Source organism: Verticillium alfalfae, genomic scaffold (assembly GCF_000150825.1).
Source record: "Verticillium alfalfae VaMs.102 supercont1.2 genomic scaffold, whole genome shotgun sequence".
Lineage (NCBI taxonomy): Eukaryota > Fungi > Ascomycota > Sordariomycetes > Glomerellales > Plectosphaerellaceae > Verticillium > Verticillium alfalfae.
The window spans coordinates 1,436,974-1,463,542 of NW_003315037.1; the positions used below are offsets into that span (position 1 = coordinate 1,436,974).

At 55.4% G+C, this 26,569-nt stretch overlaps 10 protein-coding genes across 10 annotated transcripts; 6 read left to right on the plus strand and 4 right to left on the minus strand.

Moving 5' to 3' along the window:
* Positions 1-362: 362 nt before the first annotated feature.
* VDBG_01898 (predicted protein) lies at positions 363-803 on the plus strand (the record flags this gene model as incomplete). Its single annotated transcript, XM_003007664.1, has 1 exon — positions 363-803. The coding sequence occupies one exon, from the start codon at positions 363-365 to the stop codon at positions 801-803; it is 441 nt and encodes a 146-aa protein (XP_003007710.1).
* A 1,001-nt stretch (positions 804-1,804) lies between these two features.
* VDBG_01899 (ent-kaurene oxidase) lies at positions 1,805-3,220 on the plus strand (the record flags this gene model as incomplete). Its single annotated transcript, XM_003007665.1, has 4 exons — positions 1,805-1,900; positions 1,956-2,632; positions 2,702-2,733; positions 2,781-3,220. 4 exons carry the CDS (start codon positions 1,805-1,807, stop codon positions 3,218-3,220), a joined length of 1,245 nt encoding a protein of 414 aa, XP_003007711.1.
* Positions 3,221-3,907: 687 nt separating this feature from the next.
* On the minus strand, positions 3,908-4,708 carry VDBG_01900 (conserved hypothetical protein; the record flags this gene model as incomplete). Its single annotated transcript, XM_003007666.1, has 2 exons — positions 3,908-4,362; positions 4,423-4,708. The coding sequence occupies 2 exons, from the start codon at positions 4,706-4,708 to the stop codon at positions 4,031-4,033; spliced, it is 618 nt and encodes a 205-aa protein (XP_003007712.1).
* Positions 4,709-5,027: 319 nt separating this feature from the next.
* VDBG_01901 (conserved hypothetical protein) lies at positions 5,028-6,801 on the plus strand (the record flags this gene model as incomplete). Its single annotated transcript, XM_003007667.1, has 4 exons — positions 5,028-5,100; positions 5,163-5,517; positions 5,905-6,418; positions 6,511-6,801. 4 exons carry the CDS (start codon positions 5,028-5,030, stop codon positions 6,799-6,801), a joined length of 1,233 nt encoding a protein of 410 aa, XP_003007713.1.
* A 277-nt stretch (positions 6,802-7,078) lies between these two features.
* Positions 7,079-10,983, plus strand: VDBG_01902 (viral A-type inclusion protein repeat protein; the record flags this gene model as incomplete). Its single annotated transcript, XM_003007668.1, has 6 exons — positions 7,079-7,357; positions 7,458-7,896; positions 7,974-8,623; positions 8,715-8,840; positions 8,956-10,868; positions 10,932-10,983. 6 exons carry the CDS (start codon positions 7,349-7,351, stop codon positions 10,981-10,983), a joined length of 3,189 nt encoding a protein of 1,062 aa, XP_003007714.1.
* Positions 10,984-11,842: 859 nt separating this feature from the next.
* Positions 11,843-12,747, plus strand: VDBG_01903 (rhamnolipids biosynthesis 3-oxoacyl-[acyl-carrier-protein] reductase; the record flags this gene model as incomplete). Its single annotated transcript, XM_003007669.1, has 2 exons — positions 11,843-11,910; positions 11,973-12,747. The coding sequence occupies 2 exons, from the start codon at positions 11,843-11,845 to the stop codon at positions 12,745-12,747; spliced, it is 843 nt and encodes a 280-aa protein (XP_003007715.1).
* Positions 12,748-13,859: 1,112 nt separating this feature from the next.
* On the minus strand, positions 13,860-15,753 carry VDBG_01904 (SWIRM domain-containing protein; the record flags this gene model as incomplete). The annotated part of the gene is made up of 1 exon (XM_003007670.1): positions 13,860-15,753. One exon carries the CDS (start codon positions 15,751-15,753, stop codon positions 14,590-14,592), a length of 1,164 nt encoding a protein of 387 aa, XP_003007716.1.
* Positions 15,754-16,840: 1,087 nt separating this feature from the next.
* VDBG_01905 (predicted protein) lies at positions 16,841-17,741 on the plus strand (the record flags this gene model as incomplete). The annotated part of the gene is made up of 3 exons (XM_003007671.1): positions 16,841-17,158; positions 17,384-17,447; positions 17,653-17,741. 3 exons carry the CDS (start codon positions 16,841-16,843, stop codon positions 17,739-17,741), a joined length of 471 nt encoding a protein of 156 aa, XP_003007717.1.
* A 5,203-nt stretch (positions 17,742-22,944) lies between these two features.
* On the minus strand, positions 22,945-23,642 carry VDBG_01906 (predicted protein; the record flags this gene model as incomplete). Its single annotated transcript, XM_003007672.1, has 3 exons — positions 22,945-23,098; positions 23,194-23,414; positions 23,490-23,642. The coding sequence occupies 3 exons, from the start codon at positions 23,640-23,642 to the stop codon at positions 22,945-22,947; spliced, it is 528 nt and encodes a 175-aa protein (XP_003007718.1).
* An 839-nt stretch (positions 23,643-24,481) lies between these two features.
* On the minus strand, positions 24,482-26,263 carry VDBG_01907 (F-box domain-containing protein; the record flags this gene model as incomplete). Its single annotated transcript, XM_003007673.1, has 1 exon — positions 24,482-26,263. One exon carries the CDS (start codon positions 26,261-26,263, stop codon positions 24,482-24,484), a length of 1,782 nt encoding a protein of 593 aa, XP_003007719.1.
* Positions 26,264-26,569: the final 306 nt, after the last annotated feature.

Here is a 26,569-nt window from a genome sequence, read left to right on the forward strand (position 1 = left end):
TCGTGAGTTCCGAGCTCTACACGGCCGAAGCATCTACTAACCTTGACACCAAGACCGATTGCCTTCTTCTATTGCCTTCAATCCTTCAAGATTGTTCAAGTCATGGGCATCTACTGTTTCGCGCACTATGTCAGAGTCCTATTGAGAACTTCCGCGCCAAGGACATGAGACTAACGAACCGAGCCTATTCTGGTACAGTTCTTGTCACCCTGCTTGTGGCCTATTATGTGCCACTGGTCACCGCAATTATGCCAGTCTTTAGCATCACAACTCGACTTACCTGGGGATACGTGTTCCAGTACTTCCCTTTCTCCATCTCTATACTACAGAATGGACTCAAGCACTTGTTCCTGGAAGATGTCATGGACGAGGACAAGATCCGGGCCCCAGATGGCGACTTGTCTTCGATTGGCTTGACAATCTATACATTTGCCTTGTTCGCGTTTGTCGCAAGAGTACTGGCGCTCATCGGTACTCTAACATCACAGGTCCTCTCGCAATCCTCTGACATGATCCTCATGACAGAGCTCGGAGGATGGGCTCAGCCCATTCGCTTATTTGAGATACATGCTATTTTTGCAGTATTGCTTGTTTGGCTTCTCTACTTGTTTTCGGACCTGAAGCGAGCTGAGATCGTGCAATGGAGCTGGCCGACTCTTCTCGTGTGCATCGCGGCAGCCCTCTGTCTCTTCGGGCCTGGCGTCACTGTCGGTATGGGGTGGCTGGTACGAGAGCGGCTGCTTGCGACAAAGAGCCATAAGGACGCTATTGTTGATACCGAGCTCAAAAAGCAGGCTTTGTAGATCTTCACGTAGTGCTCGCAGGGAATTTGGAACTCGTTGTGGGCAACTAGACAGAACTCTTGCTCCATCATCATTGTCTGCTAAAGTAATACTGAACCGAACTCGATCAGGTCAAAAAAAATGTGGTTCGATCAGTGCTTGTCCATTCGTCCTCTTCTGTGGTAGGAAGCACCAGCAGTCTCCTCTGGTCACTAACAGTACCCTAGTAAGAAAAGGTTCTTCCTGATGACGAGGGATATGGAGACTGACGACCTCCGTCTCGACTTGAGAAGCAAGAAGGCCCAGCTGAATGTGGCAACAAGCCGGGCCGAATGTGCTGTACGTACAGCAGGTATTGCTTCCCGTCTTTCCATGCAGTGATGGGCACTCCCGGTCCGATAAGACATATCTTGCGATCACCTCGGAGAAACAGACAGATGACAGCTCACATGAGCCAGGATCGAATGAACACCAAGACACGGCCGACATGGGTACGAGCCGTGTCTGAGAACGGCTTCCGGGATGTATGGCATCAGCGACGCTTGAGTGTTGTCAATTGACTCAGGCGAAGGTTTTGGTATACCATTTATCTGTCAGCACAGCCATGCTTCAAGATAATGTTAGAAAGCAGACCTCTGTTGCGAGCTCACCAATCCTCAACATTCGTCTACACCGCGGAAAAGTAGCACCTGACAACGATGTTCAATTTCTCTGACAAGATGTCAGAATCAGAAGTCGGCAGCTGGGGAGCCAACATGGCATCACAAAAAGTCCCACTTTATGCTTTGTTCACAGCCTTTTCGTTATTCGCAGTCTTTGCCTACCGGACCATGAGCAAAGAAAGGCCGCTCGTGGGGTATCCGATGGCTTCTATTCCAGGTAAAAGTGCCAGAGAGAGTTGGCTGCTTGACGGAAGGAAGCTTGTGGAAGAGGCAGAGCAAGAGGTACTGGAATATCTTGGTTTTCTTATCAATGATCATTGGGCTGACTAGCCTCTATAGTACGATGGACCTTTCCAGATCATGAGTGGCACGGGGCCGAAACTCATCCTTCCAAACAAATATGCGCATGAACTACGAAACCACCCTTTCCTGAGTCTTAATAAAGCTTTCGTTCAGGTCTGATGGCTCGCCTTCGAGTTCTCGAGATGCCTCGTACTGACCGAATTATTAGGACTTTTTCACCGAGTACCACGGATTTGAGCCATTCTTGGAGGGGACCCGCGATGACGGCGTTATCTCAGATACGGTGCGAACCAAGCTGACGCAATCTTTGGGCTTGATCACCGGAGATCTGGTGGACGAGACCAATGTTTCCATGCCCCACATCTTTGGGGACAGCACAGCGTGGACAAGCGTATTGCTCAAGGATGCCATCCTCAACCTTGTCGCTCGCCTGTCATCAAGGGTCTTTCTCGGCGAAGAGCTGTGCAGAAATGAGGAGTGGCTCAGGATCGCCAAGAGCTATGCCGTCGACGCCTTGACCGCAACCTATCTGATGCGAATGGCCCCAAGCCTCCTGCGTCCTATTGCGTACTGGCTCATCCCGCAATGTCGAAGGAGCCGCCAGGCGGTTCAGAGCGCGCGCAAGCTCATCGACCCCGAAGTAAAGAAGCGGAAAAAGCTAGTGGATGATGCTCTGCAGTCTGGCGCCAAACCGAGCAAGATATCTGACGCCATTGGCTGGATGTATCAAGTCGCTGCCGGCCGGCCCGTCGACTTTGTTTGCGCACAGATGCAACTTACGCTTGCCGCTGTTCACACGACCACGGAAGTTCTCACACAAGCCATTCTGGATCTCTGCGAGCGCCCAGAGCTTGTGCAAAAGCTACGAGATGAAGTGATCGAGGTGTTGGGTGATGAAGGCTGGGCAAAAACAAGCTTCTACAAGCTTTAAACTCATGGACAGCTTTTTTCAAGGAAAGCCAGCGGGTTTACTCCTCTGGTCTCAAGTAGGTGCTACGCATGGGCACTGGAACTGCTTCTGACACGTTTACAGCAGCCATGAATCGTCTGGTGGAGAAAGACATTACGCTCTCTGACGGGAGGTTTCTACCAAAGGGCGTCCGTATTAATGTCCTGACAGACTTCAGGAACCCGGAGAAGTATCCCAACCCGGATGAGTTTGATGCAATGAGGTTTGTTCCCATGCGACAGGGTCAAGGCAGCGAGAACGCTTCGCAGTTGGCATCGACAAGCTCTGAGCATACCCTTTTCGGCCATGGCCGACACGCTTGTCCCGGTCGATTCTTTGCCGTGAATGAGATGAAAATCATTTTGGCTCAGTTTCTTCTGGAGTACGACCTGCGCGCTGAGGAGGGGCTTACCAAGCTTCAGCCACAGGCGTTCGAGACTTCCATTGGCGTCAACCCAGCGGTTACGATAGAAATTCGACGGAGAAATAAGAGCGCTGATATCGGAATTGAGAAACGACAGTGACAGACTAACGAGTTGTCTTCAGGTTGTCTTCAGGAGGTTACTTGACAGGGACGAGGTATTACTTTGGGGTCGAATCAGGTCTACAGCGTACCCAGCCGCGAAGTTTACGTGGATACACAAGGCCTGTTCATATTCAGTGGTTTTACATGTATTTGGTCACCCCCAATAACACCAATATCGATTTATTCCAAGGAGATCAAACACATTGCAGTAGTAGACGAGAAAGTGGGGGACAACCGTTGCACTGTTCGCCTGGAAAGCAAACCAGTCGGTCCAGCACCTTTCATAGTCAAAGGATAGACAGTCCAGCCCAGGGCTCACATCGATATATCCGGTTGAACTATAGTACTGTGCATTAGGCTCGGATGCAGAGAGCACATTATGCCGCGTCCAGGGCAGGCTTGAGAGTGAAGGTTGAGTGACGCGAGGGAATGCCTTGGCCAGCTGCTCAATATATGTAGTGGTTTGTCGTGCCTCGACGTGGTTGACAAGCTTGGACATGTGCGGTTATACGTGGCTTTGGCGCACACATACCCATCTCGACAGGCGGGGTATTACTGGGCGGTCAAACGCAACATACAATCCGGGAGAGAACGCAGTGTTCACTTGCGGAGTGATTCTGTTGCACGTGAGCTGGCTTAGCTACGTCATAGGTGATTAACAGCGGTTAAGTGGACGTATGTGGAAGCTTGTGAAATCATGTCTGATATCTGGTCTTGGTACCTATGTCTGTGATCCGATCAGGCGAAGGATGTAGCATACAATGCTTTAAATATGGACTCAAGGCCTGGATTTGAGGAAAGCCTCCGTTCATTCCTTACTCCCCTTTCCGCGCTGTGTCGAAGTAGGCCGTGGACGTCTTCGCGCCGATCTTTCCACCAAGAAAAAGAATTCATGACCATCAGGCAAATCACCGAGAGGCCAAGTACCATTTGCCTTGAACCATGCAAGTGCTTGGAGAGGCTCGTCGTGGTCAACGTAAAATCCAGAATCAACACATGATACCATGTCATCGGTGTTGCATGAATCGAACAGAGAACCGCGAAGCTTCGCTGCTTGGATATATTCGATTGGCGAGACTGCCATCACACCGGCTGCATGAGCTTGGGCAAAATCCAAGGCGACGTCGGCAAAGCGGATGTCTAATGCGTTTGATTAGTACCGATCCAAAAAAAAAAAAATCATGCACGGCGCCAACGTACCTCCGACAGCTTTGGCAAGAGCTTTGCACGCCGCTGGGTGGGAACTCATGATACCGAGCGCATCGTCCTCAGGGTCGATCATGTGCAGTAGCAGCGTGGTTGCTATTTGTCGTTGCCGATAGTCGCTGTGAACAACCAGCTGAGTGACCCAGCAAACCTGACGTCCCGCATGTTTCCAGCGGCAGGCAAAAGCATTGCCAACCAGGGCTCCATCGATAGTTACTTGCATATAAGAGCTTCTCGAGCCGTCTGGGAGACATTGGGATCGAAGACGAGCAGGGCTCATCTTGACTCGGCTACCTTCTCAGCTGTCAGTAGTGGAGGCGTGAATCACCACGTTGTCTTACCTGGTTTTCCAAACCCGTTCTTGCCCCAAATACCATAGTGCTCGCTAAATAACTTGGCCGCCTCCTCCAGCATAGTCTCCGTGACCTCGGCACCCTCGAATTTCTTGAAAGTCGTGGTCATTGTGCCTACGGATGTTTTCCTACGCTTCGGGTGAGGATCTCCCACTTCGAAAGTTTGAATGGCGATGTGGTCGGAGAATCGCACTCTAGAAGCGGTACGATCCATGGCGACGGCTGAGCCAGCAGTGTTTTATTATCATGTCTGTTTTGATCGGGCAGGCTGATATGGTTCTGCACCTTCCTTCCTGTCCGTGTAAGAAAGGGCGTGAGGGTATGCCTGCCGCTGGATCCAGACACGGCGCCCCACTGCACCTACCTTACGTTACGCTACAGTGGATACAAGGCAGGTGCGTCATTGGGAAAAACGCACGTGTCATGCTGAGCTAGGTAGCTGGGTTTTTGGAATCCGGGAGCTGGAGCTGGAGCTGGTGGAAGCTGGGGAGCTGCACAGGCAGCGACAAAGCGGCAGCCCTTTTGTGACGGTCAAGCAGGCAGACGACTTCGCCCTCCCCATCAACAACGACTGGCAAGGCCACGTAGCTGTACAAGAGGGGCCCTCGCTGCGCGACACTTGTTCGGTCTGGACAAATATCCACACGTCCGCTGCTAGTCAGCCCGCACCCGTTGCTCTAGAGACAGACTACACCATCGAAAATCCATCGTCATGGTGTCCTTCTGGCCCTGGAGGGTACGTCTTCCGACTCGGCGGGCACTTCTCCCACGTTCATGACTGACCTGCCACCAGGGCGATGACTCCTCCCCGGCTTCGTTCGAAAAAGCCCTCTCGGCTCTGTCCACCAAGATTGCCGACTCCCAGGCGCGCCTCGAACGGCGCCCGCGCCGCGTCCCGCCGTGTGCGGGTGCTGTGGACGCTCTACCTCTCCTTCGGCTACCTGATCTATGCGATTGTCCAAATCCTGGTCGTGGGCACCAATAACATGCGCACCCGCGAGTGGGCGGGCGTTGCAGGAGGTCCGGTCGTGTAAGGGTCTCCCCCCCCCTCTTCGCCTAGAAGAGTCTGCGCCCAGGTAGACTGCGTGAGCGCTGCTAACAAGTGGATCTCCCCTCCGCGCAGCATCTTCCTGACGAGAACGGTCGTCACACTCTACTTCAACTTTCGGATCGAGAGGCTCTCGGTGCGCCTCAAAGAGCAGCAGGACGAGCGCGCCAAGACGATCCAGAAGCTCAAGGACGCGACCAAATACGACTCGACCATGCAGCTTCTGGAGAAATACGGCGGCGAAAACAAGACGGACAAGGATGGCAAAAAGGCGGACAGCAACCAGCAGAACCCCGGATCCAAGCAGCAAAATGAGCAGCAGCAGCAGGGCCAACACGGCAACAGATCTGGTCGCACTGCGTTGCCTCCTCCCCCGACGGCCAACATTCAGCGCCGTAACGGACCCGTGGGCGTGGCGACCCCCGGCACGCACCAGTCTGGTCACGGCGATTCGCAGTTGGGTGCGTCGCGCCGCTTACCGGCCTCGAGCCGTCGGCCGAGTTTGCGCCCAACGCCTACACCCAGCAGCCGCCGCAGCACTATGCCCAGCAGGCCGAGCTCACGACCGACTCGTCGCACTGGTATGACCGTATTATGGACCTGCTTCTGGCGAGGACGAGACGGCGCCCAAGAACCGTGTGGTGCTCATCTGCCGCAACTGTCGACTCGTCAACCGATCAGGCGCCTCCGGGAACCAAGTCTCTGGCAGAGCTGGGCATGTGGAAATGCATGTCCTGCGGAGCCGCGAATGGCGAGGTGGACGAGGGCAAGCGCATCGTCGATGAGGTGCTCAGGTCAAAGGAAACCACGAGCGAGGTCACGGCGGGCGAGGAATTCAAGGAGGAGGAGGACAGCGAGGAGGAGACGCCCGAGATGGTGCAAGTTGGCAAGGACGAGGTTGGCCCCGAGGGCCAAGCGTCTGGAAAACACACGGCATCAGGCACCCGCAAGCGGAAGGGAAAGAAGGGCTAAACAGGCTAAAAAGCGCCCATGTGCGACGTCTACCTACTCTCTAAGACAGATGAGAACAATTCCCTTGACGAATGAAAAAAGTACATTCCTGAACACAAAATCAGCCGCTTCTTCGTCTGAGATATCAAGTGCTCTGGGCGATCAGGGTCCAGCTGTAAAGCCACACTTGGTTCTAAAAAAGGTCTGCACTGCCACAGCCGCTCCCAGGCACCCCCATCAGCAGCACCAGCGCCGCACGCGTCCAAGCTTTGGTCGTCCGTGCTCCCCCAGGGTGTCTGGTGCGACGGCCAACAGCGAACAGCCTGGTCTTCCATTGCTTCAACAAAAGGGATTCCTTGTCCTCAAGGAGCAAGCCGCCCAACACAACGACCACCATTGTGTCGGCCTCTTCCGTACGGCCCCGAAAAAATTCGAAGAGATACAGAGGACGATGCATAGTTTCTAGATACCAAAAACACTATTTTTCAACACCCATCGACCAGCCCATTTCGACCCGCGCATGGTGTCAAGCTTCTGAACTGAACGAACCCCTGCGCCGGACATCACCATGTTCCAGGTACGCCTGTTCAACTCTCTCTCTCTCCCTCTCCCTGCCTCTGTTTCCCCAATTCACAAGCCTCGCGCCCGAGCAGACGCAGACTGACCAACCGTCCCAGCGACTCAAAGCCTCGATCGACCGCACGATCGCCGAAGAGCAAGCTCGCCAAAAGCCCGACCAGCCCCTGGTCCAGCGCACCCCCTCCACCTCCCGCGGCGGCGGCTCCACGTCGAAGCAGCGCAACCGGTCTCAGAAGCCCGTCCCCGACCTGCCCGCTGACGCCCCCGCGAACCCAGACCCGGCCGTCTTCGAAGCCGCTTTTATCCTCGACGACGGCGAGGAGGCCAGCCGCGCATCGACGCCCAAACCGCCCGGCATGACGGCCGACGAAAAGACAGAAGGCGTCGAAGAGCTCGGTGCCGCGCAGCAGCAGTCCAACGGGGACAAGGAGAATGACAGGTCTGATGGCGCGGGCCAGGCCGATGCGCCGCATGAGCTGAGCCCGGAGATCCGTAGCAAGCTGCGCAAACTGGAGAAGCTCGAGAAGACCTATCCTGGTAAGAGACGACCCCCAACACACGGCTCTCCGATCTTCCTCGAGATACGATCCCTTCCCATGCTGACTCGTGAGCAGAGCTTCTGCGGTCGTACAGAATCGCCCACAGCCGCGCCACTTCGATCGAACCTTTCGAGCGAGCTCTGAAGGAACATACGAGCGTCACGTCGATTAAGGAGCCTGAAGCTCTTGTTGAATACCTCGACTCCCTGAAGCAGAAGGAGCAGCTCATCATGGAAGAGTACAAAAAGGTCTCGATTGAGAAGGACGAGATGAAGAAGAAACATCAGGCGACCGAGAGGGAGCTGGCCGAGCTGAAAGACGAGGTCGCCACTCTCAAGGCCAACAGTCACGCCACAGACGGCCCAGTCAAACCCGAGACTGAAAGCAAGGAGCCCGACGCCGCATCCGACCCGACGAGCAATCCATCGTCAGTCAAGTCCCCCGTGCAGTCCGTCCTCGGCATCTTCTCCCCCAAGCAGAAGCCCCAGGCTCTCGAAGATGACAAGCCCGCCGCAACTGATGGGGGAGACTTCTTTTCCTACGACGACGAGGTTCCTCAGATGCAAGCCGACGTCAACGCCAAGACCGAAGAGATCGAGAGGCTCAATGCTGAGGTGGCCTTGCTGAAGCAGGAGCTCGCTGTTGCCAAGGAGTCCAGCTCGGAGCTCGTTCAAAACCTCGAAAAGTCCACCCGTGAAGCCGGCGAGCTCCGCGACTCAGCCGCTGTCACTGCTACACTCAAGACCCAGCTGGAAGCCAGAGACTCTGAAATCTCCTCCCTCAACAAAAAGCTGAAAGCGACACAGGCCCAGCTAGAGAGACCAAGACCAGCCTGTCGAAGAGCTTGACTCACTGCGTGCATCCTCCAAGGAGTCACAGACAAAGCACCGAAGCTATCAAACGTGCCGACAAGGAGCATGCCGAGCTGAAAAGCTTGCCAAGGTCCAAGACTGAGTCAGAAGAAGAAGATCAGACCTCACGAGTCGATCGACGACTTGAAGAAGCTCAAGGCACAGGATGAAGCCAGATTGCCGAGCTCACCAAGAAGCACGCTCAGGCCGCACAAGTAACCGCGAAAGCGCCGGCCCCTGCTACGCCTGCTGCTCCTGCCGCTCCAACAGCCGTGCCGGCTGCCGCGCCTACGACCGCCTCCGCAGCGTCAAAGAAGAAGAACAAGAAGAAGAAGAAGGGTGGTGCAGCAGCAGGCTCGGCAGTAGTCGAATCTACGAGCGAGCCTGTCACCGAAACCACAGAAACCACTGCAGCTGTCCCGGCTGCGGCCGAGGACCCAAGCACCAGTTCTGCCGAGTTGGAGGCGGAGATTGCACGTCTCAAGGACGAGGTCACGCAGCGTGACGCACAGATCGAGCGTCTCTCGAAGCAGCGCAAGACGGAGGAGGATCTCACCGAAGAGATTGAGACGCTCCGAGACGAGTTAACTGACATCGGACAAGGTCACGTCGAGTCTAAGCAGAGGATCAAGGAGCTCGAGGAGGAGAAGGCCACACTCCAGGCCAGAATCGAGGAGCTCGAAAGGGAGATTGGATCAGCGACGCACGATGCCGAGGCCCAGGTCAAGCTGCAGAGCGAGTTTGATGGTCTGCGCAAGGAGTACGACGACCTCAAGATCAAATCAACAACTCTGCAGTCAGATCTGAGCGCCGCGGAGCAGCTTGCACAGACCCGCTACAAAGACCTGACAGACCTGCGTGAGGTGTTGCAAAAGGCTCAGCCGGAGATGAAGGCTCTTCGACAGGACTCGGCTGCTCTCAAGACGACCAAGGAAGAGCTGGCGACTAAGATAAGCGAGCTCCGCAACGTTGAGAAGCGAGAGAAGGATGCCAAGACCGAACTGGCCAAGGCACAGCGGTTGACAACAGAGCGTGAATCAGACATCAAGTCACTGCGGGAGAAGCTCAATGCAGAATCAAACAGTCGAGTTCGTCTCGAGGATGCACAGCGTGTGGCCGGGCGAGACCTACGTCGATCTGAGGCCGAGAAGGTAGAGATCAGTGCCCGAGAGGAAAAAGCGACTCGCGAGCTACAGGAAATAAAGGCCGAGGCCAACAAGTTGAGGCCGCTTGTGAAGGAGCTTGAGGAAGAGGTCGAGAAGCTGCAGTCAGAGAAGAAGTCGCTACAGAATGAAGCAGCCCTCAAGACACAGCAATACACCAACGCACAGAGCCTCCTGGGCAGCATGCGCGACCAGACGGCCGAGTTATCGACCCAGCTCAAGGAGTCACGGTCGCAGTCGGAAGCGTTGGAGGAAGAGCTAGCCGAGATTCAGAAGCACCTATCCGAACGCTCTCGCGAAGCGGAGCGCATGCGCGGCATGCTGGCCGACGTGGACGGGCGCGCAGACAGCAAAGTGCGCGAGATGCGATCGCGCATGGAGGCGGCCATTGAAGAGCGGGACAGGATCGAAGACGAGTCGAGCACACTGGCGCGTCGTAAGTCACGCGAGACGGAGGAGCAAAAGCAGAAGATCCGCGAACTAGAGCGCGAGGTCAAGAGTCTGGCCATCGAAAAGGACGAACTGGAAACGAGGGAACGCGACTGGAGGCGACGACGCGAAGAGCTTGAAGGCGTCGAGGAGAAGACTGAGGCAGAGCTCACAGAGATGCGGTCGGCCGTTTCAGATCTACAATCAGCTCTAGACGCATCAGAGCAGCAGGTGCGGGAAGCGGAGAAGCAGAAGACGGACCTCCGAAGGCTGTTGGAGGAGTCAAGGCAGCGTTTCGAAAAGGTGTCCAAGGACCTCAAGACGGCACAGACTAAACTCGGGTCCAGTCTCAGCTCGGAGCGCAGCTCGATGGATTCGTCACGGTCAGGGACCAATGGAGCTGTGGGGCCTGGCGGCGCCGACAACATGTACCTGAAGACGATTCTGCTGCAGTTTTTGGAGCAAAAGGACAACAGGTTGCGAGAACAGCTGGTGCCGGTCCTGGGGAGGATTCTGCAATTCAACAAGTGAGTACCAGGACCCGCTGATGAGCGCTTTGAGGTTGTTGCCCATTACTGACGAATTGGCAGGACGGACGAAAAGAAGTGGCGCGATGCTATTCAGCACATCAACGTGCGGTGAGGTTGAGACGCCAAAAAGAAGGACGGGGGGCCGTTTTTGCCATGACTTTGTCCTATGTGCTCATGTAGGAATATTGCTGAGACCATTCGTGACGTCGCTTCGAGCCGTCCGTGTATGACCTAGGGGAGAAGGGATGGGACGCTTTGCTGGGCACTGGCATGGAGCTACTGACGATACCTAGCTCAGATGATTGAATTGACTGGAGACCGCCGCCAGCGCGGGGGCTTTTTGTCGATGCCAATGCTCGATGCGCGATGCGGACAGCGTGATGGTTAGATCATTGCAGAATCAATGGAACTGGGGAGTCGGACCTTTCCCTCCGACACGGGCGATGTTCCTGCCCGATGTACCAATCACGGTAGCTGATCAGGGTTAATCCCGGCCAGAAGCAGCAAAGAAGGGGCAATGGACAGTGGATGCGTTGTGCGCCAATCGCTCCTGCTTCCAAACGCCAACGCCTCGTCATCTCAAGCGCGTCTCTCCTGCCGTGGGAAGGTTCGATCCAGAGCGCTGTCGTCATGAGAACGTCTCGATTCTAGTTCTTTCTGCACATGCCCGATTAAAGCCGTCATCATCACGAACAGGTCAATCCGCCCACTTCCGTCTTGGGAGGCTGTCAATAGCGGATATAAACACATATGTACCATTTCTCTAGAACGTCTCATTGATAAATATGTTTCATTTCTCATCTCTTCGTACCTTGGCCGTCTGCTCCAAAGCTCAGCGTACCTTATTTACCAGTGCCCAGTGCTCCCCAGGACCACCATCGACCAGAATCACCCACTTCCGAGCATCCACGAAAGCTACATCTACCACTGTGCTCGCCCCTAAGCCCACACCACCACAGCAACAGCGGACAATGTCATCAGCGAAGACCGCCGGCCCTGAGGGCAACAAGCTCTTCACGCGCGAGCATCTCTTCGACCTGTCCGAAAAGGTCGCGCTCGTCACAGGCGGCGGCACGGGCATCGGCCTCATGGCCACGCAAGCACTGGCCGCCAACGCGCCAAGGTGTACATCACCGGTCGCACCCAGGAGAAGCTCGACAACGTCGTCAAGACCTACGGCCAAAATATCCGCGGCGAAATCATTGGCATCCGCGCCGATGTCTCGGACAAGGAGAGCATCAAGAAGCTAGTCAAGGAGCTTGAATCGCGCGAAAAGTGCATCTGTATCCTCGTCAACAATGCCGGCATCAGTTCCAACTCGTTCGAAGTCGAGGCCGACTCGGGCAAAGAGATGAAGAGCAAGCTCTTCGACGACCAGGCCGCTGGCTTTGACGACTGGCTGTCGTCATACCAGACCAACGTGCCCTCCGGCTACTTCCTGTCGACGTCGCTGCTGCCGCTGCTGGAGAAGTCGACCGAGACGCACCCCGGCTGGTCGAGCATCATAATCAACATCACCAGCATCAGCGGTATGATCCAAAAGTCCCAACACCATTTTGCCTACAACGCCTCCAAGGCTGCCGCCATTCATGTCAGCCGCATGCTGGCGCACGAACTCTCCCAGAACAGCGTCAAGGTCCGCGTCAACAGTCTGGCGCCCGGCGTCTTCCCCAGCGAAATGACGACTGGCGACAGCGCCGACGACGCCCAAAAGAGCCAGATCCCCAAGGAGAAGTACGAGTCCAAGGTGCCCGCGGCGCGTCCCGGCAAGGATGAGGACATGGCGGGTGCCATCCTCTTCTTCGCCACAAATCAGTACCTCAACGGCCAGAACGTGGCCGTCGACGGAGGATATACCTTGCAAGCCGGTCTCTAGAGGTCCGAAGAAATAGTGCTCTTGATGTTGGATTAGCGTAACGAGGAAAACAAACACTTGGATCATGATTCATAATGACAATGGAAAAGGAACTGTCAAACCTCCCACCCGTCACATCGTCGCAGATTTCGCGCACCCCACTCCCCTTTTTTCCAGATAAGGCCTGTCTGTTGCAGTGCATGGAACCCTGGGCGCCCAAGTCGGCAAGAAAACGCCTCGAATGCGGGCTAAAATGGTGCCCGTAAGCTTAACAAACCGTGATGGCCTCACGCATCAGGCACTGATATTAGCCCAGCGAACGGTTGTTGGCAATTGAACCCACTCGGGGGGCTTACTTGGCACAAGACCAGCAAACATCCGCCAGTGCCTTTGTGCAAACAACCCGACTTGTTTGACTTCTCACGACAAAGTCTGTCTCGATCGCAGTTTCTCTGGACCAGGAACAAACGCTAAGGACCAGTTGGCATCCGTTGGACGGTGTGGTTGGCTCGATTCGACTAGACATACCACGCAGAATATCAGTAACAGCATTGATTCGCGGATCGCGTAAATGATCCGCTGGACGAAATGAAGGCAGTGGGTTTCGGCGTTTGCAATGCTCCATCTCAGGCACTGTTGTGGGTTTGTTCCTCGCGCCGCGTCAAGTCGAAGAACACTAGGAGAAAAGAATCATGGACCAAAAACGCCCATTGCCGAAGGAAGAGGAAAATCCCAGACGATCCACATGGCACCCGCGTGGCATGGCCCATGCGGTGCCTGGCGCTGCGATGCGACGCCGCTTGAGGAGGGGGGTGTCGGCGATCATAGGGCTGAACCTGTGCCTTTTTTGGGGCAAAGGGCGGGGTGGGCACTCGCGCTGCGAAAGCGAAGGCGGCACTCGTCCCAGTGGCCCCGAACGTTGGAATGGGGGTTGCGCTCGTTACTGCACTGGGAAAGGAGCGCGCTGTCAGCCAGGGGGGCTTGCTACACTTCTACCCGCCCAGCCACGGATCGGATCGACGGTGCATTTTGATCTGGTACGATACGAGCATCCTGGCAACTTACTCCGACTGCATGTCCGGTTGAATGAAGAGTCTCGGGACAATCATTGGCATGGGTATGGGTTACAAATTGCATAGATTCAGTGTTGATCGAATGAATTGGCGACTGATTGCCGCCGATTCTTTAACTTCCGTTCTCCCTCGAGAATCATGTTGAATACCTCGAGAGGAATAGTTCCTGCAGCTACAAACAATAAAAAGCCTTTCCAAGGACTCTGGAAATCAAAACCTCCTTCGGATGTATATTTCTTCGGCTGCAGGCCGCAATCTCTTCTCGAGGCTATCAAACGCCAAAAACATGCATCTCGCTCACTTCCCAAGCCACAGAAAAGCGGGGTATGTCCGAGAAAACCATATTCCATATGCCCAAACAACCAACAAGTGAAGAAAAATAAGGAAATGAAAAATGGAGTGAGGGGGGTGACAAGACTGGGGAATCAGATGTATGTCGCACACTCCGGGTATCATGGTGATGAGAATCCCTAATGCTGGACGTGACCATATCGTCATGTGGTGCCGAATGAACCACTGCCTGACCTGGCAGCTTGTGACAAAAGAGAGGAGAAAAGACCATGACATCGAACACCACATATCGGGCTGCAGAGCCCTGAAATATGGAGCGGGTCGAATAAGGAAAAGAAACAGGCAGGTCCCGTTGTCGCTGAATGCAAAACCAATCATTGAACGTAAGATTCGAGTCGTGAAACGGTTAAATCATGAATCCGTGTGCTTGTAGAGAGGAGATGGCAACCGATAGAGTATACCGGATCATCCACCTTGCTGCTGCTGAAGAGTAGCCGGTTTACATCGAGGAGGCAAAGGGCGCCATCCACTTGATGTCCAGCCAGCCAACCTTATCAAATGCTGTCCAGAGTTTGGATGCCTTGTTGACGTCAATCTTGCAGGCTTGCTGAGCATCCGTTTTGCGGAACTCCTTCTGGATTCTGGCGCATTCGAGGCGACGGATGAAGATCCGACGCTTGCTGGTGAGGTATGTAGCGCAGTCGAGTCGCAGTGCTGCTGCCAATGTCACCTCATCGGGGTGAAGGTGGTGAGCATTGGGGTCATTGGAGAGATCGACCGCGGTGCCCTTCCAATCCACCTTCAGACTGTTGGTCTTGTCGGGAAGAGACGAGAGTGGCGGACAGAGATCAGGCAAGGATGCGAAGTCGCGATCCTCCCGGTTGGGTGCGACGATGCGACGGCTAGGTTCCGGTGTGGCGCTCGTGACCCGAGTCTTCTTGGGTGTCGAGTTGGTCGGGCGAGCCCTGGCGACAGCGGGGGCCGGGCGGGGGCCATGAGCGGGCTTGACGACACGGTCGGGCTTGGCAGCAGGAGTCCTCACGGTCTTTGTGGCAGACACTTTGGCGGACAGCTTGGTCGACTTGGCCGGAGCTAGAGCAATGTATCGTTTGTCTGCCCTGTTCTGGCTCGTTTTCCTGTCGAGCACCAACTGTTTCTTCTCCCTCTTCAGCCAACCTTGAGGGTCCTTGCTGTACATCTCAATGACCTTCGATCTGAATTGTAGGACCAATTCGTATTCCTCACGTTTGGGCGGTGGAGAACGGCGGAAAGTGGTCGTGTCTCTGGAAGCGATGTGTTCATCGACGAGGCGCCGGTGAGAGGCAGTCTCATGTGCAGGGAAGAGAGGCTGCTGAGGTGGGCTCAAAGACAGGTCGTCGCGAGGGAAAAGAATGGGATCCTTTTCGGTATGGCTTGCGGCAGCTGCGGCAGCATTGTTGTTTGCGGCTTTCGTGAGTGGCGAGACTGGTGGCGACATGGGCATCCTGAGTGCATCCCCAGCGGCTTCCTGCGCAGGCGTAGCCATTGGGCTGACCTGCGCAGAGTGATTGAAGCTGTCGAGAGGAGTCGGATCGGGTGGCGACATGAGACTGGTGAAATCGAAGCCCTTCTTAAGGGCATCGGCGGTCAATGCCGCGGAAGCGTGTTGGTGCGCGCTGCTCATGGTGACGATGGGGAGGCGATGTTGAGAGCGAGGAGTGTAAATCGAGCAAGTGTGAAACGGGGAAATGAATTGGAAAGGGGGGGATCCAACGAAAGATATCGCTGTGGGTTAAACAACCTCCGAAAGGTAAAGAAGGTGTGTGATGCGTTGTAGAGGTCTGGATGAGTGTTTGTCAGCTGTCGGGGGGTTGTTGATGACTGCTTGTATTGGTCGCAAGTGGTGGGTGGCGAGATGCAGTGAGGCGGAGTTGGGCGACAGAAGCTGACCGACAACGATGGAGATATCGGAGATGGGAGGGCCTGCGACCGAACCAGAAATACGTAGCCAACGTAAGCGAAAAGAATGGTTGATATTCCCAGGCAAAGCTGACACCAAGTCAGATGAGAGAAGTCCGATTGATGGATTCCGTTTCCCTGCGCTCAATTGATGGATGGATGGATAGATGAGCGGCGGCGGCGGTCGGGCGAGAGCCCAAGTCGCGATGAAGGTGGAAAAGCGTCGTTACGGCCTATGATCCCCTGCACGCAAGGTTGTTTTTTCGATGAGAGACCAATTGAGTGAAAGAAGTACTGGTGTGTGCAATTGATTGCCGGCACCATTAACGGAATGGAATCGTCAAAGAGAACAGCAGGCGTTGGGATAGATGGTCAAGTTGGGTAGGAGAGGAGGGGTAAGATTCTAGGCACCGCCTTGAGACTCTCTCGATGCTTTCTGATCTTCTTGATGGAAGGACAAACAGGGCGGATTAGCGGTATAAGGCGGGGCCAATGCGTTCTTCCACTGAACAGAACAATGGATCGTTTCGATGCAATGTATCAGGAAGAAGGGTAACTTATGACGAAACCCGAGCGTAATCTTCCGGTTGTCTTGTGGTCTTGTAGCGTACCTCTGTTGCAGCGTTGGTGCTCGTGTGAAACGGTAAGACGTGATGAGCAACAGGTCAAGAGGGTGGACGGAAGAGGTGGAACGGAAGAAGAGGAGAGAAGGAAAGCATGGGAAGAAAGGAGAAGGAAGTGTACGAAGGAAGTACTGGTGAGGCCCTGGATGTTTGTGATGACTGGACTGGGACCACCGCAGAAGGCTCCCAATGCCAGCCTGGACAGACACTGAGGACCCCCTCCCGCAGAGGCCAAAAGAGAGCGACAGCAGGAGAGGCACAGGCAACGGCGGCAAAGGAACACGGTCAAGGTGGCCCAAAGTTGTGGGCATGGTCAACTTGACGGCTTCGTTGGAGGCGGAGTCACGCCCCCAATCCTCCCACCCCTTCGAACCTCCTCTGATCACGCCCCACCCCTTGCTTCCAGAAGCCGCACGCCCCCTCCTTGAACCCCCTACTGCCCCTCTCCAGGACGCCCGTTTCGGCAAGGGTTTTAGGGCCACCCCCACGAAGATTCGCGTCCAGCCAGTGAGACCTAGCCACACCAGATGATCCGGTGTGCTCTCTGACACCCGTTTTCCGATGAAGGGGCGAAAAGAGGAGGGAGACATGAAGTGTGAGCCAGACGGAGGGTTTGCACGCCAGAACACTGCTGCAAAATACGCAGTCGCAACAATATGCTTGCATTGTTGTATGCTTGGTCATTCCTGTCTTATTCTTAATTGATGGAGGCGCTCTGCACACCTCGATCAGGCAGGCAGCGAGGGGAGCGTTCCCGTCCCCGAGGCAGGCTGCGGTGGAAGGAGAGGCCGGGAAGGTGAGTGGTTCCTGCTGCTGCCGCCGCCTGTGCCCTATTCTGGGGCCGTCGGTGCCAAGTCGTTGGGGCCTGATGTACCCCATGTACCCTGGCACCAGAAGTACCCCGGGTGCCTGGGACCCACGAGCAGGCGGCCACCCTCTTTCGCATGGGGGCAAGCATTTGTCCTCACCTCAATTCCACCCTACCTCTTAAGGTACTGTAGTTAAGCAACCTTCTGCCACCTACCAACGTGTGCGCGTGCTGCCAACGCTCGAGGAAGTTGTCGGTTGGCGAAGTTGCGATGGCATATGAATGTGAGGGGTCAATGCGACAAGCCATCGCTCTGGAGCAGTTGGCAACGTTGGCAGAGTTGTCAGAAACACCCAATGGAAGAAGAGGCATGTTGGCGCCCACCCGCCCGAACGATATTGACCACCTTTAGCAAAGTGGTTAACAAGTAGGCTGCGGGAGGTGTGGCCCATCCGAGAGCGGGGGGGAGGGGGTGAGGATGTGCAATCAGACGGAGGGGTGCCAACTCGCCACGGACAAGTGACATGCTGTCTCTGAAGTTGGGTGTTGCTGATGGCATGGTTAGCAAACGTCAGATGGGGGCTGATTCCACTTCGACTATTGTCTTGTTGCGTGTGCTGTCTGGAGGGGGATTGGAACCACTTGGTGAATCTGCACGTCTGCATGTCTGCCCTCGACTGATGGTCGTGCGAGGTTGTTTTGGGCATCCATACATTACCTGCGGCACTTGACCTGTCGTTGGTCTTGTTAAGTCGCCTCTTGCGTTGAAACGCAAAGGAACTCCTCGGAGCCCCTCTGGAAGTTAGGGTCCAAAATGACGCGAGTTGTGGAGAACGAGGCGGTCTGGCTAGATCGACATGTGTGAATGCTAGTCATCTATGGAGCTACTTAAGGGCGACGCGAGCGATTCTTATGAGCACGGCATGCGCCTTCTAAAAAGAATAAAGAGTAAGGTATGTCGTAGGCTCGCCCTATATGGGCAAGGCGGTCAACCGAAGTAAGGAGCAACTCGAGAGGTAGTCTCTGGTAAGGTAGATAGGTGATTGGGACGGTATCGATAATAGGTGAGGTAGCGTTCTTGACGTGCAAGTCAGCTCGCACTTAGCTTGAAGGGGTTCGTCACTTGGTGCGAGGCAAGCTTGCACTGTCAGGAGCAGGCTCCAAGCGAATGGAATGGAAGAACGGGAAAGTTTGCTCGACGTGTTCTGTTGCCTCGTGTCGGTGGGTGTTATATTTCTACCGACATCAGCTTGTAAGATAGATAGCCTTCGCATCTCGCCTGCTGAAGCATGGGAGGCAGTTTGCGAGAGAAAGAGGGCGACATCAACCACAGCGGCCGCTCCAATCTTGAGCAGGGCTGTGGGCCATTGTGAAACGGCAGAAAGCCGGTTTCTTGTCCCTGAGGGAGGGAGCCCTCTTCATCGACAACAGGAAAACATCCAATGAGGTGTCAGGATGGTGAAAGACATAGCGTGGCCATTGACGACCCATTGAGCCCTCTGGTGGAGGTTCGCCAGACCTGAGCCATGCGCAGTGGCCAGATCCAGGCACGCGCATGTGACAACAGAAGGGGGACAAAACGTGATGAATTGACCAATGGCTCTGGTCCCCCAGAAGGATGCCTATCAGCCCCAATTGAATAAGGGAGGGGGTGCAATTGGGTGTGGTGGAAGGGGTGGTGAATTGGTCTGACCGCTTGATGTGTTCGCTGTCAAAAGCTGGTGTCGCTGCCTGTGGAGTTCCTGGCCGCTGTTTAAGTCAAGTGCCTGCCTGGCGGCGTAGGGGAGAACATCGTCATCACGGATTGCGGGTTTTCATTGACGGCATGACTCTTGCGCTGGTGCCATGGATGGACACGCCAGACGAGGCCGATTCGTACGACATGTCTTGCGGTGAGAGAGCGCAAGCAGTCGGGCTATCGACTTCAGGTGGAGGTTCAGAAGAAGGGCAGAGGACACACAGGAAGAGTAGAGGTGGATAACGATGAGTCGATGAGTGAGTCACACAAGTACCGAGCATGAGAAGAGGTCGAATTTCGAAAGTCGATTGGCCCTTCCCATGGCACATTTGCATCGGACAACGCCCAGGCGCCTTGCTAGGTCGGGCTAGCCATGATCGCCATCATTCTATCGATAAGACGTCACCACTGGTGCAGAAGGCACGATGTAGCTTAGCTAGGCAGGAGGTATCGGTACGCGCCTACCAGTGGGTGCTGTTGCCTTGGCCTTCCAGCGCACGTGTTGGAGCCTGATACACCTGTCCCCGTTTTTCCCGTTATGGTGATGGAAATTCCGCTATTGGCACCTCCAACCTAGCATGGCCACCTGCGACTTGCCTCTACCTTGCTACCTAGGTGCAGAGCGCGCCGAACTCCAAGGATTTCGTCAGCGTGCCGACCGTGTCGGAGTCGGAGCATTCGGAAACTGACAAATCCAACCCCCAACAGCCGGGACTAACTCTCCAACTCTTAGTACAGTCATCGAACTTGTCGGGCTTTACCCACCTGTACATGGAAAGGCTGTACAGATGACCCTCCACGCCCCCTAGTTGACCAAACGAGACGGGAACACCTGAATGCCAGGTAAATGCAACTGCTGACAGCTCCTTTCAGCACTAAGCACAGTGCCCCGACCCACGAGTCCTAAAGCTTGGTATCCCGAACCTTCCGAGAGGCCAATTGTTTCGAACTCGAGCTCCTATGCGTTCTACTCTCACAGTCCAGGCAGAAACGATGGGCGCGCGAATTCATCGCGATCAAATGCGAGGTCCAGATCCAGGCTGCAGTGTTGGTTCCACCTGCAGCCACCGGGTCAAAGCCTCAAGCCTCGACAGTATGCCCTAGCAAAAAACGCACTTACTTCTGGATCCAGGCGTCCAGGTGCAGTTGAACCATTGAACCACCACGATTCAGTGCAGGGGCGTGCTACTTATTCTGGACGCCCTGACGATCAACCTTGCTACCCTGGGCAGTGTCGGTGTTGAACTTTGGCTGCCTGGTGCGATTGCCCTAGACACTGATAATCAGCCCGTTTGCTGTTCCGAATTCAAGGCATTCAAGGCTGCACATAGCTTGAGGCCACGCAGGCCTTTGTGCTGCCTTGAGTTTGATTTTCACTCTGCGTCGATTGACCAATTGCCGCCAATCGCCCTACTGTACTGTATGCCCAGCACGGCTTGCTCACATCGAATCTCGCATTCCAGTTCACCGAAGCAGGGTTGGGTCATGAGCACCCTGTCCTGTCCTGTCCTGTCCTGTCCTGCCCTGTCCTACCTTGCTTCGTCTTCACCTGCAAGGACCGGCGACAATTTGATCGGGGCACGCCCTCTCCATCTCCGGTGTCATCAAGGAAGCGCACATGACCCTGCTGTCGGGGTTAGTGGTGTGTGGTAGTGGTGGTGATGGTGGTGGTGTCCCCTCCCCCACTTACAACATGAAGAATGAACCTGCAAGCATTCTTTCCCTTACCCTTCCTTCCTTACAACCCTCACTGTCAGTGATAGGGCGGCTTCGTCAACTTGCCGCTGCTGGGTGTGGCGCGGCCCGTGTTGTGCCTCGTCTGTCATCTGAACGAATGTGCCCCGCCGCCAGCCGTCTCTCGTGACGGCCATGACGACGCTGGGCCGGTCACTCGACAACCATAATCCGAGACACCGATTGCCAACGTCCCGTGCACCGATTAGAACCGGGTGGCTTCGATAATACCATCCGATACTTATCGTCTGCGCCGACTTTGACAAAAGGAGAAACGAGAGAGAGAGGAGAGGTTCCGTGGAGCCGGCGCATGCCGGCGCATCAATCTTCACGCCTTCATCGTCTGTGGAAGGTGCTGTGCATACCCTTTCACATTTTGGCCCTCCTCCGTCTCCGTCCCTAGTCTGGTCTGGCCCGGCCTGGCCTGTGATGGACCCCCGTGAACCCCCTTGGATCTATTCATGCCGGGGACAGCAGGCCCTCCGTCACCGTGTAGCTCGCATCACCCCTCGGGCGCCTAATTAAGGCAGCTAGATATTAGTAGGACCCTCATCGCCATTTCACCGCCTCTATTCTGTTCGGCGAAAATGCTCACTTGCGTGCGTCTTAGCGACGGAAAGGAGGGGTCGAGGGCGAACCCCGACGCGACGAGGGAGGGGCACGTTGACCCGCGCGCATTGATCCACTGGAATTACCCCGCGACGCTCCTCCTATCGCTCGTATCGCTTGCGTTATCTTGATTAATGCTCAACCCCTCCATCGGGCCCCGCCGGCCTTCGTTTGGCCCTCGCCTGGGTCCTCAACAAGTATTGACACCCGATCAGCCCTCCCTCGGACAAACAGAACTGATCAGGGAGAGTTTTGGCCGCATTGCGAGCTGAGATCGGTGGCTGGCCGACTGCTGGCCACTGGCTGCTGCGAACAACAGCCTAAGTGACACGCATCGGCGCCTCTTACATCTGCAAGTGATTGCCTTCTGTTTTCCGCTCGATCTTGCCGCGCAATAGCGGTCACCTTAGCTCAACAACATCTACGTACTTGCAATAATTCTCCATTACGCTGGATCTATGATTGCATCCGCCGGGTGGCTTTCGGTGCCGTGACTCGCGTGACAAAAGCATTCGAAAGCAATGGTGAGGTAGTAAAGCAGTCGTAAGATGATCAGCAGGATTTGAAACGGGTCCCAGCGTCCTGTATTCAGGGTATTGGGAAGTGATTGATGTACTCATGTGGTTTGCAATGTGAGCACATTTGAAGCCACTCGAGTGTACATCATGCTACTTGGACTCCCTTGCCTTATACTACGGCCGTCATATGACATTCTCGGTGCATCGATTGGGCTACAGAATACCTGATTACCTTCAACTTAACAATCGGACACCGACGAGTAGCAATATGCGTAGGCTCATAGCTGATTGCCGCTCCGATTTGCCAATTGGCAGTCGGCCGCGGCCTCAACCTGCATTTCTGAGTGGGGAGATATTGCCCGACAGCTCCCTGGACCCCCTTAGCCAACAGACAACCTTGGCAGCTGGGCGTTCTTGTCAGTGGCCACGTATAATCGGGCGCGGAACAATGCCACTGCGGACTAACAAGAATGATGCCAGGGCCTGGTTTCTCAGCCCCTGATCTGCAGCACGCCTCGTGGCTCCATCCAAGAGGCACGTCACAGCGGGGACGGGGCGGAAACATATGCATTCGAAGAGGCCTATTCACGCGAGGCACTGTTGATCAAATTGTTTTTCTTTCATCATGATGCATCTATATTGGCATCTTCATCAAAATCGCTCGCCCCAATCGCAGGAACCGTTCCGTGTGCATCGTGTTTCGACACGACCATGCCCTGTCGGATGATGCCTAATCCAGCACCCATAGTTTCATTCATGCCGGTCGTTTCTCTTCGTTCCTGCCTAGCGGCGACGTTTGCCTGTCGGGCGGGAGAGCGACCTGAGCCGCAAGTCTATCATCCCCTGTTGTTGGAATAAATACTGAAATACCCTCATGCGCTCTCCTTTACTTCTGTCCCTGGCCGTATCCGTAGTTGTGAGCTGACGGCTGGTGCTGCTGCTCTTGTGCAAAGCCCGAGGGGCTGCCTCTTGGCACACCCGTGCGCTTGAAATGCTTGTGGTCGAGGTACGAGATGCCGGCCACCAAAATCGTCAATGCACTAGTGACAAAAGGCATTAGATAAAGGTTCACTTGACCGTCCCCCTGTAGGGTGGGTAGGATGCAGGCGGTAAGGCTGGGGCAAGCAATACTCACAAGATGACCAGGGCGACGAGCATGACGGCAACGCTGACGCCGCAGCTGCCGCCGGTGCAAGACCTCGACATGCCCATGCCCTTGAGGATGATGACGACAAGCCAGAAGACGGGCTCGATAAAGTTGAGGATCATGTTGGCCTTGAGGCTCTCCCACTTGCGGTAACGGGTTGTGTGCTGGGAGAGGAGCTGGTAGCCGATGATGATCAGGGACTTTACGCTCTGTAGGAGGGTGAGAGATGGCCTCGTTAGCATGTTGTTTGACTCGATGAAAAAGAGCGGCGGATGGAAGCTTACGAAGGGAATAATCATAATCTCGGAGCGGGTGAGAAAGGAGATCATGGAGATGTAGATGCCCGTCAGGATAAGGGCGATGATGATCAGGACTGTTTCAGCAATATGGAGGCGGAGCTTGAGATGAGGCTCGAAAAAAGCGGCAACGTTGACCATGATTGCGGTTTCCGAGAATCTCAATTCTGCGATAGGAAGGACCAGGAATGGTGTTCGCGGTGGAGAAGCAAAGTTGAAGATGATCTGAAGCCGTAGGCTCTGGTAGTTTTGCTGTGTTCGAGATGTGAAGAGGAGAACAAACTATACAGACAGGCTGGTGATTGATCTCGGTACATATACGCGTCTCAGTTCCCAAAGTTGTCCACGCCCCGCCAGCCTCTTCAATCCTGCATCAGACACGACACGAATATCGCGGCGACTCGCGAGTTCGGCTGCGATCCCGAGAACTCGGCCTCAATGTATTCTCGGGTTTCTCGGCTGTCACCCGAGAGCCTTCGTATCTCCACAACTTTCAGATGCTTGAGCCAATGACGGCGGCCCCAGCCCGACTTCCCCTATGCTCTTCGTCTGCTATGGTCGTCATTATATGAGACATGCGTTGCCCCTGGTGGGATCTGAACATCATTTTAGGCTCATCCACCCCTTGCATTATCTCCTTGTTGAGTCTTCCATTGTGGGGGTTCGGGGGGCGCGAAGGCGGCTGTGGCGCGATAGAGGCTAGAAACAACGACAACACGCCCGAAGTTTTACATTGCGCTGGCAAATACTTGACAAGCAAGAGGCAAACCTCCGTCAAACCTGGGCACACCCACCGCCTGCAGGGACTGGTTCGGTAGCGGTCGGACTCGTGCCTGCACGGGTTCGCCTATGATCAGGATTGCCATGGAGATGTGGCTGACTTGCGTCAGAGTCGACGCGGCTCAACTTTTTTTTTCAATCAATCCTCTCGTATGAGATTCCTGTCAGCGTGGAAGAAGGCACTCTGATCAAGGCGTCGCTCAAGTAAAGTCGTACACCATGAGACTTTCCCGCCCGTCACGGGATTCCTTCAGCACAATCACCATCTCGTCGTCAAATCCAACCCAATTGCGTCGGTCATCCCACTCATCTTGTGAAGCATCGCCCGCGTTGCTGTCTTCTGCTTGTTGCAGCTGCGAACGGACTTCGATACTCTTCGCGTTTGCCCGGCCCTCGAGCTCCCAAACGCGGATCTCTTCGCCCCGGGAGCTGACACTGACAGCCTTGCCGCGCGCCGTGATCTCGACGTCACTGATGCCGGAGGTGTGGCCCCACAAGCGGAGGCCCGGGGACACAGAGAGGGCTGTGGCCGTTGAGGTGCAGACGTGGAGTATCAGGGTGTTGTCGGGCAGGGTAGCCAAGAGGTAGGGGTGTGTGTAGCGAAGAGACGTCGGCCCATCTCCTGGCGAGGCAAACACAGGTATGTCTGGAGACGAAAAGCGGTTTCCAGAAGACCTCACGCTCTCCGAAGTCCGAGACGGTGTTACAGGAGGCGTCGCATAACCTGATGCTGTTGTGACGGGGGTGGTGTAGGCCAGGCGCGTCGATGTGACCTCGGATTCGCCTGTGCGGCTGTGACGAACGTGAAGGTCTTGGACGCCGATAGACCACCCAGACAGCGTCGCAAAGGTGTATGCGATCGAGGCTACCACTGACCCCGCCATGGTGCGTATGGAGAGTGCGAGTGGTGCCCTCGAGGTATGTGACTTGAGCGATGTCATGAGGATCGGGGCCGGCAGCGATGTTTGGTCTTCAAGGGTTGCATTTTTTGGCTTCTCCTCGTCCTCTTCATCTGAGTCGTATTGGACGTCGAGCTTGCGCACACGGCGATGCGTCGGGTCGTCGGACTTGGCAGCTGGTCGCCGCTCGTAGTCGTAGAGAGATATGAGGACAGAGTCTGTGGCGGTGAGCAGGAAGGGATATCGGTACGACAATCCGACCAGAGCGCCGTTGCTGGATTTGGCATGCCTATGTCGGCGCTCGAGCTTGTTGTCGGCAAGGTCCAGTCTCCAGACGCCAAAGCTACCATCGCCGAACCCCAGGCAAATGTCCAGCTTTTGCTTATCCAGAGACTGGTCGTCAATCGCCATGCAAGTCGGCTCAGAACGCCCTCCGTCGTCGTCGAGCAGACCCACGTGCGCAATCAGGCCCTTCGTCTTGAGATCCCAAGCCCGTAGCCCAGCAGCGGCATCTGCTGTCATGGCAACTCCTTCCACGACCTTGGCCAGGGTCTTCTTTGACATGCTCGTGTCTCCCACGTCCAGCTCTTCCACGGTGGCCTTGCCGCGCGCCCAATTGTGCCTCAGCTTGTACTGCCGCTTCCAGTCGGCGTGGACGTCTGGGCCGGAACCGCCTGTACTTCGCATGTCCACGAGACCGCCTCGTTTGCCGATGCCGCCGTCGGCCCAGACGGCGCGGCGTGCAGAATAGTGCAGCCTGCTGGCGCTCTTCCTGGGTCCATCGCGGAAGCCGGGTATTCGCAGGGCGCGTGGGAGGACGAAGCGCGAGTAGTATAGGGCACGCCACAGCTGGGAGTCTGACGCAAGCCGGGAGAGGTGGCGGGAGACGAGGGCGACGTCGAGGAGGGTCGCTATGGGGAGAAACGAGAGAATTCGAATGGCTACCTCGTCGGAGAGGGCGGAGAGGAGATCAGGAGCAGAGCGGCGGGAGGTGGGTGAGCTTGCTACACGTTGACGCTTGGGATGGGAGGAGGCATCATAGTGATCGTCTTGCGGCCGGTGCCGCTTGTTCGGCATGCTCATGGGACGGTTGCAGCCAGAGATGAAGAGCTGAGGCGAATATAAAAGTTCTCAGTAGATGGTTTGGGACTCGAATTCATAGAGAGGCTCGGTAGAGAGCTTGAGCTCTGAGATAGTAAGCTGTTTAAGCTGACGAGTTGGTCGAGGCCAAGGCGATGATGGCGGTGAGGCGGCCAAGGTGGACCAGGTGCTGATGAATGTTCCATCCCAAGTCCGACACCCACCAGATCCCCCGCAGCCAGTGCGCTGGGGAGGAACTTTGACCCCTGTAACTTTACCCTTACAGCGACTAGGGGCCGAAGGAATCCC